Below are 16,377 nucleotides of genomic sequence, written 5' to 3' on the forward strand. Positions count from 1 at the left end.
GGTTGATGCATGCTAACAGAGCTGACCACAAAGATCCTGTATTTCAGTCAAACAGTACAACTTCATGGAAATGAATGGGTCAGTCTTTTACAATCATGAACATAGAGTGATAGGACACAAATGTAAATACTATACCTGCGATGAGTTTAGTATCAATAAACGAAAAAGTTTTTGTATTTTGCCCTCAGAAGTTCCACACAGAATACCTGTTGTCCACAGCGGGACTCCAAATAGCTCCCCCCAAACACTGAAAAAGATAATTTCCCACCTACCACTTACTAAAACTGCAATCATACTGAAGTAATCATTTTTACATTACGTTGAATTCCAGCATGAAGACAGAATTTGAATTTTGACAGGAGCATTGTATTTTAATTAGCCATTAGCACAGAATTAGTGTACAGAATTAGAGATACAGAAAAGCTGGAGAATTCAAAGACATGTTCGCTGCTATAGCTTTGCACACCTTTGTAATTGTAACTTTAGATAAGACTAAAGTAAGAACTCAGAACAAAATAGCTATAGAAAAAACACCTATGATTTAATAGTGGGGTAATATTGTAGGTTAATATATACTACAAAAAAGTGGACAGGTGAAGTTCCATACAGTGGAATGTAAAGCAATGCACACAAAGGAAGAAAACATCCCAACTTCACGAAGCGATGATGTCTGAGCTGATCAAAACTACTCAGAACTCGTAACTACTCAGAAATTGTCATGACTACTTGGAAAACAAATTTTAGGATTATTACAAATCTACCAAAACACTATCTTAATAGTCAAGAACAAGCTAAATTCTTAGAATTACTAGGAGAGAAAAAAAAAGAACAACAACAACAAATCATGCTACTACAAAGAAATCCATGGTTTGCTCAAGTCTTAAGTAGTAGTTCTAAATCCCTCCTCCCCTCCCTTTATTCCAAACAAAAAATAAAAAGAAATGGAAAATGTTCAAGAAGGGCAACAAAGGTGGTCAATGTAGCTTCCATACTAGATATGACTAAATAAACCTGAACTCTAATGAGGAACATGACAGACATCCATGAAATGGGCACCTAGAAAGGGAGGATAGGTACTGTTGTCTCTTACCAAAGAAGAAGTCATAAATAAAGCCAGCAAAACTAAAACAACAGGCAATTGCTGTTCATATATTCATAAAAATATATAATTAACCTGTACAACTCCTTCCTAGCTGAACACTAAAAGGTTACATATGTTCAAGGGGGGACTAGGGAGGTTTAAAGAAGGAAAATTCATTGCAGGTCACAGAAACCAGCTCTGACTCAGGAAGTCTCACATCACGAGTTGTTAAGAGACAGAATAATATTCCGATGAGGCATTACCATCTTACTCTAGTCTTATTCTCTTTCCCAGCAGTCTGCTTCTGGCTATTGTCAGGAATAGGATTCAAAGCTAGGAAAGTCTTTTTTTCTGCCTTAGTTTATTCTTCAGTTAGCAGATTTTAAGACAGTGAATTATGAAACTCTTCCATACTACAAGAAATTGAAAGCCCTGCAGTGATTACGGAGAGCTGACAACACACCCAGGAAAAGTCACTTGTCCAATGTCTACCTGCTGCAAGACTTAAGTGAAATGCCTCCTTCTAGGTCTTTCAAAATAGCAAAACATGTAATGAGCTATATCTCTTTCCAGTCATGCCATGATCATCAACAGAATGGTTTGGCTGATCAGTTAGCTTCTGCTTATTTCATTATGATCCTTTGATGTCTTTACACCCTCATCTAACATTTCCACCTTTCTACAGTTCATTCAGTTTACCAAATACCACACCTTCCATAGCCAAACAGATGATGCCTTAAAGTTATTTTTCATTTGTCATAAGTTACTCAAATGAAAAATAAAAAGTCTATTTACAGGTTACAAGTTTAGCTGTTTCACATTATTTTTATTTGCACTTTTGGAGAGATGGTAGAGATAGGTGAAGTAGGGAAGGGACAAGACTCCAATTCCTGAACAAGACCGGGTCTGTCATAAGGAGAAATGGTTCTGCAAATTTGCTGATGCTACTACAGCTAACAGAACAATATATGTTTTTGGGTAAATGAAATCCATCACTCACTCCAGTAGCAGATATTTGACATACAAGGGCTTCTTTGTCCAGCTGACAAAGTTTCCACTTAAGGTCTGCTGGGTTGAATTTCATTTGGCAGCTGTATGTTTATTGGTCTTTAAATTCTGAATTAAGTTCATTACCAGAATAGCGCAGTTCAGTATTGCATTCAAGCTTCATATTCAGGCTCAGTTTTTGAAGTCACGTGCAGTATTGATCATAGCAGTTTAATTTCTCTACAGTTCCTATTCTAGGAAATTAGTCTGTAGCTCTTGCATGTGCAAAGAAAAAGGAACAGATGAGCAGTGAAATAAAAATTGAATATATCCTACTCTCAGTCCTGAATTCATAATAGACCTGACCAAGGATCATGACAAATTTCAAGTAGCCATTTAAAAGGTTTCAAAGCTACAATTTATTAGAAATTTTTTCAGATAATGACAGAGCCCTTTGAGACTAAATACCTAATCCTTGAACGAACCAGTATACCACTTCCATTTGACGTTTTCTAGCCCTATTACTACCCGACAGGATGCAGCACAACAACCCCCACCAACTTTTGTAGAAAAGTAGAAGAATATGCATTAGTTTAGTTGCATCACTGAAAGAGATTCCTTCCCCACCCCAATCCTACAGTTAATTATCCTTGTTACGTTCCCTTTACTGGTATATGTATTTTAGACAGGGCCCGACTAGGTTCTGCACACATTAGCTCCCTAGTCTGGATGTCTGTCTGGCTGTTAGTGCCTGCCCAAGGAAGGTGAGTAAAAAGGAGTTGCAAAACATAATACCATTCCCTTCAGTGGCAACATAAAATTAAGTCAGATTGAAGTGAACACAACCATTGCTTCAAGAGGAATTCTCCAACAGCAAATATGAAGTAAAAAAAATTACCCAACATTCTCTCTACTAAAATACAAGACTTATCCAAGAACACATCTGTATAATTAGCCCCAGGCTAGAGATCCTACTCATAAATGCATACACAATTTTCAATGCTCACATCTCAATATGTGTTTTTTCCAAAGTACCAACAGCTACATGCAACAGGTTTTGCATCACGGTAAGTTTTTTTATACATCTGACAAGGTGCTATATTGGAAAACATGATGCCAAGTAGTTCTGTATCATAGGGAAAAAAAAGTTTATTACAGCAGATGAACTAAACTCAAAGGAAACAGTTCTCTGAGATTTCTACTGGAATAAGTAAAATAAGATTTAGGTATATTCCCAAAGTAAATTAAGAGACTGAGGTGACACCAAAGAGCTACAATATAGGAGAAATTAAAGGAAAAGATTCTTAAGGGAATGGTGGAAGAACCACCCAAATTTAAACAAAACCCATCCAAGATCAAAAACAGAAGAAAGGATTTCCATGGTTCTGCACAGAAGCTGTAAGCAAAGGCTAAATAATACTGGTCATGCCAGTACACACTGATGTAATGCTCTAGAGTACTCTTTGGGCTCCAGCTGGTAAAAGCTGGGTTAAGAACTATGGCTACCTTTTATTCTCTTTCTACAGACATGTGTTTTTCTCGTGGTTTTTTCAGAACTGATGAAATAGCTTCCTAATTTATCAAGCCTACATAAGAGCATCAGACAGAAGAGAAACTCTAATAGTTACGTCCATGTAAATCCCTGTTCTGTGTGTCACTATTTCAAAACAAGCTCAGCCAAGACATGGCTGATGCCCTGAGAAGAAATAAAACAATCTCACTCATTTTCACAGAACACTACTTTAGCTCATATATTGTTTCTTGGTAGGATGTTCAGAAGAAGGGAGAGGAGGAGAGGAATTAACTTATGCCATTATTTAAGGGCCAGACATGATCCTTCGTGCATGCCCATGCAAGGACACACACTGCATATAACGCACCAAAATCCATGGAGGACAACGAAGAGTGACTTCATGTGAAGCTGGCAGACATCAATAGCGCACAACAGAGCTTTAACTCCTTCTGACGTGGTTATGGAGGTGTACTGCAAAAGGTATCTTCTGTCAGCTATCAGGTTTGCTGTGGATATATTTCTCACATAGAAGTACTTAAGAGAAGTTGTTCCCTCATAAAAACTCCAGAGCTGTGCACCTGAGTTTCTGTTTTGTTTTATGGTCATGCACTTTTTGAAATTATCTAAGTTTGTCTTCTACATTGTTAGTACTCTGTCTTCATAATGGGGGGAAAAAAAAGAAAAGAAAAATCAATGTGCTATTACCCTGTCAACCTACCCTTGCAGGAATTCTTTGAACATCAATGCTTAAGTAGGAAAAATGTATGCATTAGCATCACTAAGTACACTATTTTTTTTTTTACTTTAACATAAAATAGAAATTAGACGCAAAAACTGATTTAGTGTAAGAAGCAAGGGCTCACAGCAGAAGTAGAAAGATAAATCAGTAAACAAGTGTCCTAAAACAACATTTCACCACGCAGAAGGTACATCATTAACAAAAAAGAAAAAAAAAATTCTAAAAATATCTACGGTGTGATCCACTGTGAACCAAATCCGAGGGCACTGCCCTCAGATGCATGCACACACAAGTTCAGTTTAAACTGTCCATCCTACTGAAGCAGTCAAAACAACATGTATGTAAACCCGAAAGCATAAAATGCAGCAGGGTTATTTAGACATATCAGGGATGCTTGAATCATACAGCTCTTATTACATGTACAAACAGAACCCACAACAGGGAGCAACTGTTTAGTGATGATTTCCCAATGTCTCAATTACACATACCAGAGTTGTTAAAAAGGCTCCGAGGAGTTCAATTTATATTTAGAAAAGTATACACTTAGCCTTTGGGACAGGAATAACATGAATTTTACAGCTGTGAATAGAAGTTTCATTTGGACAATTGGTCAACACAAGGTTTAAGTAAACATTGTTGCTTACAGATTTAGAAGGTGTGGGCAAATGACATTTACTTTGTAGGCAGCATGAACTATATAACTAGTATAAATTGGTCTTCGAGAGCCAACAACTGCAATATCTCATTCATCAGTGTACTTAGAATTGTGAACTGGAATTCCAATTACTGAACAAAATCTATTACCAATTTTAGTCACTTGGGTAAAAAATCCTTCTCTCTACCTCCACAGTAGTTAATTCTCTCAAATTATTTTAGAGCCAAACTATCAAGAGGAATGAGTCTACTAACACTGAGTTTGGCTAAAATAAACAAAACAATCACTGTATATGCGAACATAATGCTACAAATCTGTACAGCGATTGAAAAAAACCCGAAAATATTTTTACTACCTATTAGGACACCCTGTTTTAAAGGGTTAAATTTAGCAGGCCACCTTCTGAAAATAACAGAAGAAAAGTCACAGAAATTACTGCATCGTTATTAACATATTCGGTTTTGAATATAATTACAGCTGGAAAAAAAGATTTAATAAAGCCCCCATAAGTAGCTTTCACCTTTATTTTACTTTCTGAGATAACTGAACTTTGGAAGTACTAGCTTTCCCTTGAACAGAAATGTTGTTAAACAAGGCACATTTTTATTGCACATAAACTAGCAGTTACATTGTCTCAGGCTACTCAGTATATTCAACTTGCCACTTTTTTGACATATATGAACAATACATTAGATGCCTGTAGACAAACAATATATACACTACTATACAAATGGTTTCACATAAAAAGATTATAGTGATGTCAACAAATATCAATTCTCGGATTCTGTTTTTTTCAGGTATTCTTTTTGTATTAGCTTTCTGCAATACATATTTACCAGGATATCTTTTATATGAAGTATTGCCACAGCGGGAACATGGAAAAAAAAAAAGACATACTGCTGTAAAGCTAAGGAAAGATATGATGCTACTTTGACACAAAGTATAGGTTTCACTTACACTGAGAAATGGAAAAGAGAAGCAGAACTATGTTTACATACGCTACTTACCCGTGTGAAGGTACCCTCAAAACTGTGAATATCCAGCTGTGGCTTCTGAGCATAAACATAAGCATTGATTGAAAAGAGATCCTGTAAAAGAGATTAATGTACTTACTATTATTTACACTTAAATTTAATCACATATTTTGAAGAATCTTTTAGTGGTAAAGATTCCACTTTATGACCCCCACCACCCCACCCCAAGTTAAGTTCATGAAATTTTTACCCAACTAAGAAACATAGGAACCAGATCCAAGATGATACTCTAAAAGTGTTGATAGTTCAAACACTAAACTGTTTTACATTTATAACATAAGTTAGAAATTTCTAACTAATTTATTTTGTCTTGACAGCCCCAATTTAATTTATAATAGCATAATCTTAAAATATTTTCCATATATTTATTCTTCTAAAAATAAAGAGGGGGGGGATAATGAAACTGAAAACAAAATACTTTTCCAGCAAGGACAAAGCCAACTGAATACAAGAGGAAACAATGAAATTGATTCAAGTTCTCTTTAAATGCTCAAGCACATCTGCAGTCAACCCATGAGAAAAAACCCATCAGCTTCAAGAAAGCCTGGATACATCAAGAGGATTACTCAAATGCTTAAAGTCAGGGATACGCTGAACTAGTCTGATAAAATTGGGTCTGATATACATGCTACTACTACTCATGACGGCAAAGAACCCATGAACATTCCTACCCTAAAACTAAGAAGAATAGGAGACTCTTAGATACTACAGTAGCAGGGTCTATAAATAAATGGCAGTATGGTATAAACTAGGGGAAGAAAAAAATTAAAAATCTGATGATCGTTAGATCTTAAGAGCTGTCCCTAGAGGCCCAGAGAGGATCACTTTAAAATTCTGAAACAATTATTTTGTGAGGTAATTGTTCTGAAACATCCACCTCCCATAGAATACCGCAGACTAATTGTTAAAAACTGGATACAAAGGACTTTCTTTTCATCACAAAAGCAAACCTTTTGGTGCTTTTTACGTGGTCAGGACCAACAGCAGCTAAGAGACTTCAACACAAGTAGACCACTCACACGTGGATCCCCAATCCAGTTTCTACTCTGGAGAGGAGCAGCTGCTTGACACTAAATCCCAGTTGATCTAAGAATCATAACCTCTGCTGAAATGCAAGAGTGTCTACCTTCTCACCATATGTAGCACCTAACTATTTGGGTTATCTCCACCCTTTATTACTGGATGAACCTTGCAAAAGGCTCATCAGACCCCACCTCTGGGGAGCGGATTACGTGGCTACAATACCCTGTTCATGCTATCTTCAAAAGCGGAATTAATTTTATGGCCTCTTTCATGGAGGTATAACCACACCTTGGCTCAAATCTAGCTATTTTTAAAAGCATGCCATTATTTTTCATTTATAATTTTGAATTTAGGAAAGAGTAACTACATTTGAATATTACATAATTTGAACGTTACAAAAATTAACTAAAGGTGTAATTGTCCACCTGTGTTAATGTCTTAAAATCTGACACACGTATATCCTTTTGTTTCTCTGATAAAATGGTTACAGATTTTTGAATATTTTTTTTCACTTTTCCAGATCAAAATGAATGGGTTTTTAAAAATCTGTTGTACATTTATCAAACATGTTTGACTTTCATTTAAAAATGTGTAGCTCTATAAAAAATGAATTTGTATTTATATTCTGCAGAGAAGAAATCTCTCAATTCATGCCTTGCAAAAGGTAGGACAGACTTTGTATTTCATATACTTTTTAAAAGATTAATCAAATCTGAACATTAACTCTCACAAATTATCTTTATCTTAAACCGTTAGCCATTTATTGTAGTCTTTCACACGAAGTTCATTCATTGCATCCTTGTTCTTCCAACCTACTTTCATCAGGTTCACGAGAAATAATTCATATGAAACTAATACACATGTGGTGTCCTATATCTTCATCATTCACTTCTTTCCAATCTGTTATCACTTACAATTTAGCTAATCCAGGCTATTATGTGCTTTATTATGCAAAGAAAAATAAAGAGTCTCTCAGTAGTGGATAGCACAGCAGAAAACTAATACCACACACATACTCATATACACAATAAAAACTGCTAGTGAAATGTGTCAAGCAAGAACTTCTCTCTTTTCAAAGAATGCCTTAGTGGGAAGCAACATTAGAATAAAAGGAAGCAGAAATATCCACCTTTTTAAGAATATTAGCATTTGTACAGTAATATATTTTCCTGATTTCTAATCTTTCTATTTTCTTCTACTGCGATGTTCTTTTTTGCATTTTTAAATGTAAAAATTTCTACCACACTCTTTTGGTGTCTCTTCTTTTTGTGTTTTAGTTGTCTTTTTGTATTTCTGATTTAACACCTAAACTTTAATGTTTTCCTTTTTTTCTTTTTTGAATTTCAACTCTGAAACAAACTCACTTATCTTTCTGAAAAACTGACATCTGCACATTCCCTACACATTAGTGGCATTATTCTGGAATGCTACAAATAGAACTGGCAGAGTATTCCAAAAGCGCATGTTTTTTCCCAAAACTAAAAAAAAATAAGAAAAACCTATGCTCTGAGAGAAATCCAGGGTGGTAGTTGATTGGCATTTCATTCATGATTAGTAGAAAGAAAAGACATACAAGCATATTACACATGCTCAGTAGCTTTCTGAAGTATTTTTTCTTTATTAGGGTAAAGAAAAAGGATAAGGACTTTTTTTCTGTAACCCAGTGCTCTGTACTCCAAATGGACATTATTCTCAGGCCAATAAAATACAGCAGCTGAAGTTTTATAACACAAGAGAAAGAGAAATCCAAAGAATGATACAGTTATAGAAGGCAGATTACACATGAACTGCATTCAACAATAATGGTTAGTATAAGAGTACAAAGTTTTTCCTTCACCTACTGCTGCTTTCCCAGTAGTAGAAGCTGTGCATTTCTCATCTCACTATCTTGAAAGAAGTCACAATGGTGAATTTAACAAGATGACATCAATATTTGTACATAACACTACAAGTAAACGTAACTTCTGCTCACTGAGCAGGAAGAATTTACCTGGTTAGGTTATGTCACTGATTCCCCCTATATAAAACCAGGGAGAAGGGAAATTACCTTAAACAAAGGATTTCATGGTATATATATAAAAAAAAGACAATTACTTTTTATTAATGATTTAACTAATGAAGGACTTGATCTTTGTGAAATTCAGCTTCAGTAAAGAATTATTTTCATACTATAAGCATTGAACTGCTGGTTCACTGAAGCCAAATAGTTCTACTGATATGTTCAATGGAAACAGTACTCTACATGTAAAATTATGTTGGTTTTAGGAAAGAGCGAGGGCAAATGACCTCAGTTATATTCTTACTCAAGGAAAAAAAAACCCCAAACCTTGGGTAGGGGGACCGTAACAGTTCTAGATTAAAGAAACTACATGAAAGACTTGAATCTTAAGCAATAAAAATTAAATTATTTTTATACAACAGTAGATGAGATTTTTTTTAAAAAAACTTGACATGCATTTAATTATCTCATACTTGAAAATAATAATTCAGAAGAATGCAATTCATCCTTCTACACTAAAAGTCAGGAGATGACTTGATGATGGTACCATAATGAAAATGTTCTCTTTTGCATTTCACAATTTAAAATTCACCGTAAAGTTATCAATAACATAGAAAAATCTCCTCTATTAGGTCAAGGGCAACATTTGTTCACCTTACTTAAAGATCATTAAAATACATTCTTAATCATAACATGTAGTTCATTACAAATAAAATTGCCTTTGGTTCAATAAAACTAATTAAATGTAAATGGTATTGTTTACTGCTGTATGGATCTTCTGATATAAATCAGCAAGTCACCATTTATTGAAAATTACAGTGACCTCATTGCTGTTAATAAATTTAGTTGATCACACAAGCTAGAGAAGAATGCCTCCGAACACGCGTATTGCCAGAACTGCCCCACCGACAACTATGAAACTGCAAGAAACCTTATCTAGGCGTTACAATATTTGCTGCTCTGCCATCATTAAATGACTTGTTGAAATTTTAATTCTCTGATCACATTAAGTGCTTTCTAAAGACAACAAAATCTGTACTGATCATCTTGGTGGTGTCATCTGTTCTTAAAGAAAAGCTCTGAAGGTCTGCAGGTTTGTTTATTCTGGGTGTCACAGCGGGTAGGGTTACAGTGCTGCTCTGCTGACACGACTGAAAGCTCATGCCAACACGAGATCCTCACCGCCTTTACATCAGGTAGCTAAAGAAATCAAACCCAGTGACAATTATGGGGAATATATTCTGTTGAACACACGATCAAATTGTTTATAGTCTATTTTATGCACAACTTGGGACACTCAAATTATTAAAAATATATTTTAATACATAAATATGAACTGTAAGCCTCGGCTTTGAAAACACACTGCACGCACGTGGAGAAGACACTGGAACAGGTGATGCTTTACGCGTGGAGACACCCTGGAAGCCAGAAAAGCACTACTGCCATCAACAACCGCTACTTCTGACGGAAAGTTAGCTGAAGCTATTTGATCCATTACAGCGAAACCCCAGAACGTCAGCCCAGAGAGAGCAAGGGCGAAGCGCCGGACCCCAGCGATGGCGTCCCACACGACCCCTCTCTGAACAGGTTTGCTGTGCGAACCACTGCTTTATCATGAACGCGTATAAAGTTCACCTCGGAAACCCAACCCGGTTTTGTCACCATGCGTACAAACACGAGCCTTCGATCCAGTTCAAAGGTGGTACTGAATTGAAACAAAAGCTTCCCGTCTTCGAAACGGACATGCCTAATGGAACTTTTGAGTTCTCCACAGAATTCTCTGTGGACACAGAACACACCGTGCTCTGCCCCTTTTCGTTACCACGCCTTCCAACTAATCCAAAATTCCCAAACTGGGAATTATCACAGCCCCTCAGCTAGACAGGACTCGCCCTCAACTGGTGGCGAGGGCGGGGCAGGGCGGGGCAGGGCAGGGCCTCACCAGCCACCTTCCCGCCACTCTGCCAGTGGCTGCCCAGCAGGTGACAACCAGGAAGTATGGCCAGGGTGGGGCAGGGCGGGGCATTCCCCTGGCTGGAGCCACACCCCAGCGCCGCGTGTGCCACGACACGAGTGCATTGGAAGAGTCTTAGTCAAACACACTACCTGGGGAAGTGGCAGCGTTGTTGGGTAGTATTACAGAGAACGGACAGAAACCGGCATTTATCGGGTACGAAAGGCCCGCTAGTTGGGAAGGTTCATTTCCCCAAATTCCTTAAAGCAAAATCGTTTTCATTAATGGATTGATTTGAGAAAGCTAAAGTGCCTTAATTATTTGGGGGGGCAAATAACAACACGCTGCCCACCTCGTGCGACACATAGCGCCAACAGAATGGAAGGCGGATCGCCCGCCAGCAGCTTCTTTTAGCAGAAGGAAGGATCGCTGCCCGATTCTCCTAACATTTGGTAGAGGAAAGGAAACAATTGATCCCGGACTGCAGCACAAAGCTCAGTCCTTTGCCAGACTGCTTCAAACCCTGGCAAGTTTCTGCAGAAGTAATTTTAAGCCTATCAAAAAGCATATGCCCCTGTTACACAGTGTACAGGTTAGCAAGATAATCGCTGTAAAACAGTGGTTTTTCAAGTCAGGAACAGAAACAAGGGATGTTTTACAAAGCAACAGACATTTTCAAGTTAATATCTGGAAAGCAACTTGCCCGATTTTTCAGTTTTATTAAAAAAAAATTTCAGCAACAGATGATACTGTAGAAGTCCACGGTAAGAAAAAGTCTACTTGAAATGGGTTTCTGAAATGACCCTTACTTTTAACCAAGTTCCTTCGAATTTTTTCCACTGCACATACAGGAGAGCTTGAATACTGTTTGCTGAGAAAACCTCGACTACATATTTTAAACATCCCATTTCAGGTAAGTTGGGCATAAAGTTTCAAAGAGTGCCAAATACTATCCCTACATGTTTAAAGCATGTATCCTATTTTTGCTTCCCCCCCCCCCCCAAACCATTGTTTTTACTGTAACTTTAAAGAAACAATTCTGCCCACTGCATTTTAATTTAGCTTTACAGAATATGAGTATGCAGAGAGACTATATACAGACACAGCTTATGTCTCTATTAGGAACTACAAAAATTAGGCTTAGAATAAAATAATTCCATAAGGCAATTTTTTTTTAGTATGAAATTCATGGCTTGCTTAGAGCTTCATACTAATCTTCTGAAGTTGTCCATCCACAGAGTTTCTTTAGGCGGCTGATACTCTTGCATATTATTGCCATCCCAGTAAAGGTAAAAGTGTCTTTGCAGAAATTAAAGAAATACCAATGTGCTTTCCACAGGAATGGAAACAGCCTTCTGGGATGTGTGCTGAGCATTATCTTCTGTGAAGGATGTGGGGATCCCCTAAAAAGCATTTACATTTGGGTGCATTAGGCTACCATTTCCCCAAAATAATTCACAGCCAGATGGGTCTTAAGGGTGAAGCAGATATATGACATGACCACTGGAAACAATCTAAGACCAGCTGGGAAGCAGCCATTTAAAATTATCTCATTAAAGAACCACCAAGTGTCAACGGTTTCACCAAACCACACAGTATGGAAATTGGGAGATAGTTTAGTTTAGCCAGCAGGAAGTATTATACCCAGTGTCAGTTACTTCGGGGTGGCATGTCAGCTTAATGCAGACAAAGTCTTGGCTAGCACGGTTAACTGCGTGATGCGAGAAAGGGCAGAGGCACGTCAACTGCTTGGTGGCTTCCATCTGCTGCTGGTAGCCAGGGAAGGTTTGTTAAGTGTACATAGCTCCTCTGCACCTGAAGATGCAACTCAGGTTGTCACCTACAGCTCAAGAGAGGGAGAATATAAAAATCTTGCAAGAAGCACAGATCAGTTGGAGGTAGGTTAATAGCAGTAAGTGGAAACAACTAAGGAAGAAATGGTTACTATACTGTACAGTTGATTCCTGTATACTGTTTCCAAGACGCATGAATAATTTCTTGGTGATACCTTGCCTTCCCTCCCCTACATGTCCAAAACAACCGCCACCTGAAGCAAACCTTCACTTCTGCAGAAGCTGAGGCTGCATGTCCTACCATTCAAATGCAGACTCCCCAACTTCAACCATTTCTGATTTATTTTTCCACTGTAAACAACTACAATGCAAATATTTACTTCTTTCAAATCAAATGCACAGGTTTAACAATAATTTTATACTATCTCCATAGATGCTTAATTTGTCAAGTCCATTGATAACTAGGGGTTTGGGGGGGGGGGGGGTTGTTTGTTTGTTTGTTTTTTTAAAACAAAGAACACAATATAAAAGTTACAGTACAATAATTCCCTGCTTTACCAGGTCACTTTCTTCCTAGCAAGGAGGGAAAACTTCAGACATGAATTTAGGCTAAAAAAAAAAAAAAAAAAAGAAAGAAAAAAATTAGAAAAGATGTTAAAACTTTTTTTTTTCTTTGCCAAAGGCGAGTGTAGAGAAACGTTTGCATTGTAATTTAGTCCAGATTTCATCAGCCTTAGAGCACCAAAGCTCAGAACACCAAAATTTCCAAGTTCAGAGCACCAAAATTATAAACAGTAAACAGAACTCAGAGAGGCAGTGCTCTGCATGAAGAGTTGTATTTGCCGAGTGCAGTCAGTGATGCTTCCAAAACAAAAAAGAAATAAAAAAAAAATAGCTAAGTTGGACACAGTTGTAACTATCTGAAAAGCACTATTTAATTTAAAAAAAAAAATCGAAGCAAGATAAAAAATTGACTGGATTCGAGCCAAATGCATGCATCGGTCTCAAATGTGGACATGATTTTTTTAGTGAGAAAATAAGACAGGCCAATGATTAAATGGTAAAACCCTACAGGAGAGGGATTATTACAAATACTAAGTTCAGCTGCAGGTTACAGAATACTTGTTAAGGTCTGTTCTTGCACTAGAACTCCCATCTTGGAGGCTGACGTGGCATCTCTGTCTAGCATGACCAATCTTCAGTTCCATCCCTTGTTTCCAACCTTCTAAATTCAAACCTAGCTATTTTTTCCTCCTCCTTCTCACATGTGCAGCCAGTAGCCAGAGCACTATGAACACAGAAAAAAAAATATCTCTCCCTTTTTCTAATTTCAGTGTGGCAGTAACTCCATAATTCTGGAAGAATAACTGCAGAAGTCCTGCTAAGATCTGGCAGATAATCTAACACTTTTTCTACTAACGTGGTATATAAACAGTCCTCTTAAGGTATGTTTGCCTTTAATAAAACACCTAAAGGATTTAGTGTCAAAACACCAGAAATTCTGTACAGGTAAATTTCCACAAGCTTGTAACTTGAGTATGTTTTCAGAGGAAGTCTCTTAATACCAAGCCAACTCTCCTGTAAAACAGCAAGCTTCCCCAGTACAAAGGGCACAATTCAGCTTCTCATTAAGAGACATTTATACAATTCTACATACATTTTTGTAGATATGTGTCTATTTTGAATGTATACCTATATACACACGCATACATGTGTCCTTTTTTAATGATTTTAATACTTACCCATAACACGACACACATACACACTTAAAAAATACACACATTCAGCCAACGCTTAGAGAGCGCTCCTTGCAAGAACTCGTACATTGCACCTAGTCAGACCAGAAAGCATCTTGACAACAAAAAGCACTTTACCTTCCAAGAGCAGGCTGCTGTTTCCCAAGCTGACAAGTTAGTGATTAAAGCAACGGTTCCTGAGGCAAGAATGACTTGCACTTGCAGTATAACGCTTGGTTGAAAACACTACAACTGTGATATGCTTCTGTGAAGTGTGGATCTCGGTGGGGACCACAATGAGAACCACTAAGTTGAAAGATAAAAATCCAATTCTGTCTCAGTTTCTCTTCAATGTAAAACCAAGAATATTTGAATAACTAACTTCTCATTCAGCATTCAGTGGAATATGTATCTCCTATTTATTGCAAAAACTAAGACCGCGGTAACAGATATTTTCCAATACTTACAATAATTGTAACAATCTTTTAGATAAGAGATATATATGCATACATGGAAGATATCTTAAAAGCAAACAGATAAAATTCTTACCCCCAAAGCTGGCAATCTTTGTGTGCAACTGACAGCAACCTTCAGTTTCCAGTCTGTTTCTCCATCGAGCTGGTCAGTTCGAATGAAACACGAACCTTGAAGTTATAAAGAGACATCAGACTATTTTTTTGATCTCAAAAATTCAGCTTGGGTTAAAAGAAATTTAGAAGAGTGAAAATAAAACAGTTTACAACCATTTTTAAATAAATGTGCCACATATAAAAGGATTCATATTTTGGAATGCCTGTGTGCTTTCTTCCAGGAATGCTCCAGGTATCACATAATCGCACAATTTTTTGGATAAAATTAACAATACGCTTGTTTATGAGCGGGGGGTGGGGTGGGAATCCTTTTTTACAGGTTTCTTATTTTCTAAACAGGCTTCCAAATGTTATCAGCAAGATATACAACTTCATTGGCTGAAGTGGAAAGAGGTTTAATTTTTTTTTTTCTTTTTAGAATTGTGTCACTTGTACAATTCCAACACAAAAGAATAATGAACTGATGCCTGTGATTGTTGTCTCTTTGCTGGTCTGACATTACAAACTTCCACTGCTTATAGTCTCCTGGCTTCTCTGAAAAAAAATTTTTTTTAAATAAATCCTTAGCATAGATACCATTCAAGACAACATGGGTCCCAATGTATTATGCTTAGAAGAAGTAATTTTGAATCATCTGCAATTGTCACGGATCCAAGCCTAAAGAAATCTGTCAACACATGCGCAGTACTTAAAATACAAGGGAAGCTCAAGATACAGACTGATACATACTAAAGAGAATCACTGTGCTTTACAGACAGAAAACTAGTTTTCAAGAAACAGGAAACTGAGACCAGTGCAGAAGTTGAGTCAAAAATAACTAGTTTGATGGTTAACATCAAGTCTGGACTATTAGATAGGTTACTAACGTAAGATTCAAAAAAGACTGCACACGAACATTGCCAATCTATTAAAAACATACAATTAGGTACAATTTCCATCAAGTTTGAAAGGCGGAAAAGTTTTAGCAGTACTCATCACAATTACTACACTAAAGAAACCTCAAATATTTCTGAAGTAATAATTAAAACTTCGATTATGGTACAGACTAACAATGGTATACACTCTTGTTACTGTGTGCTGTGGGTGTGAAAATAATAGATTTTTCTTGTTATTTGTAAATTTTAAACAATGTGTATAGACATACACGCATATATACTCAAACTTCCTTCTATATTTCAACCAATCCAATACAAACCAACAAAGTAGTTTCATCACTAGCAGTGATACGGTAGCAATTAAACTGAAGGAAACACTGGCAAAGGACTTTATCCAG

General features: G+C 36.9%; 1 protein-coding gene across 2 annotated transcripts in view; it reads right to left on the reverse strand.

The window, feature by feature from the left end:
* ATP9B (ATPase phospholipid transporting 9B (putative)) overlaps positions 1–16,377 on the reverse strand; it is a 170,714-nt gene that overhangs the window by 84,064 nt on the left and 70,273 nt on the right. For both annotated transcript variants that reach the window (XM_075052402.1, XM_075052403.1), the window contains exons 8-9: positions 15,064–15,158; positions 5,983–6,063 (exon numbers count right to left, since the gene is read on the reverse strand). In XM_075052402.1, coding sequence (XP_074908503.1) covers positions 5,983–6,063; positions 15,064–15,158 — 176 coding nt within the window. The remainder of the gene's footprint in view (positions 1–5,982; positions 6,064–15,063; positions 15,159–16,377) is intronic.

This window comes from Buteo buteo, chromosome 20 (genome assembly GCF_964188355.1).
Source record: "Buteo buteo chromosome 20, bButBut1.hap1.1, whole genome shotgun sequence".
NCBI lineage: Eukaryota > Metazoa > Chordata > Aves > Accipitriformes > Accipitridae > Buteo > Buteo buteo.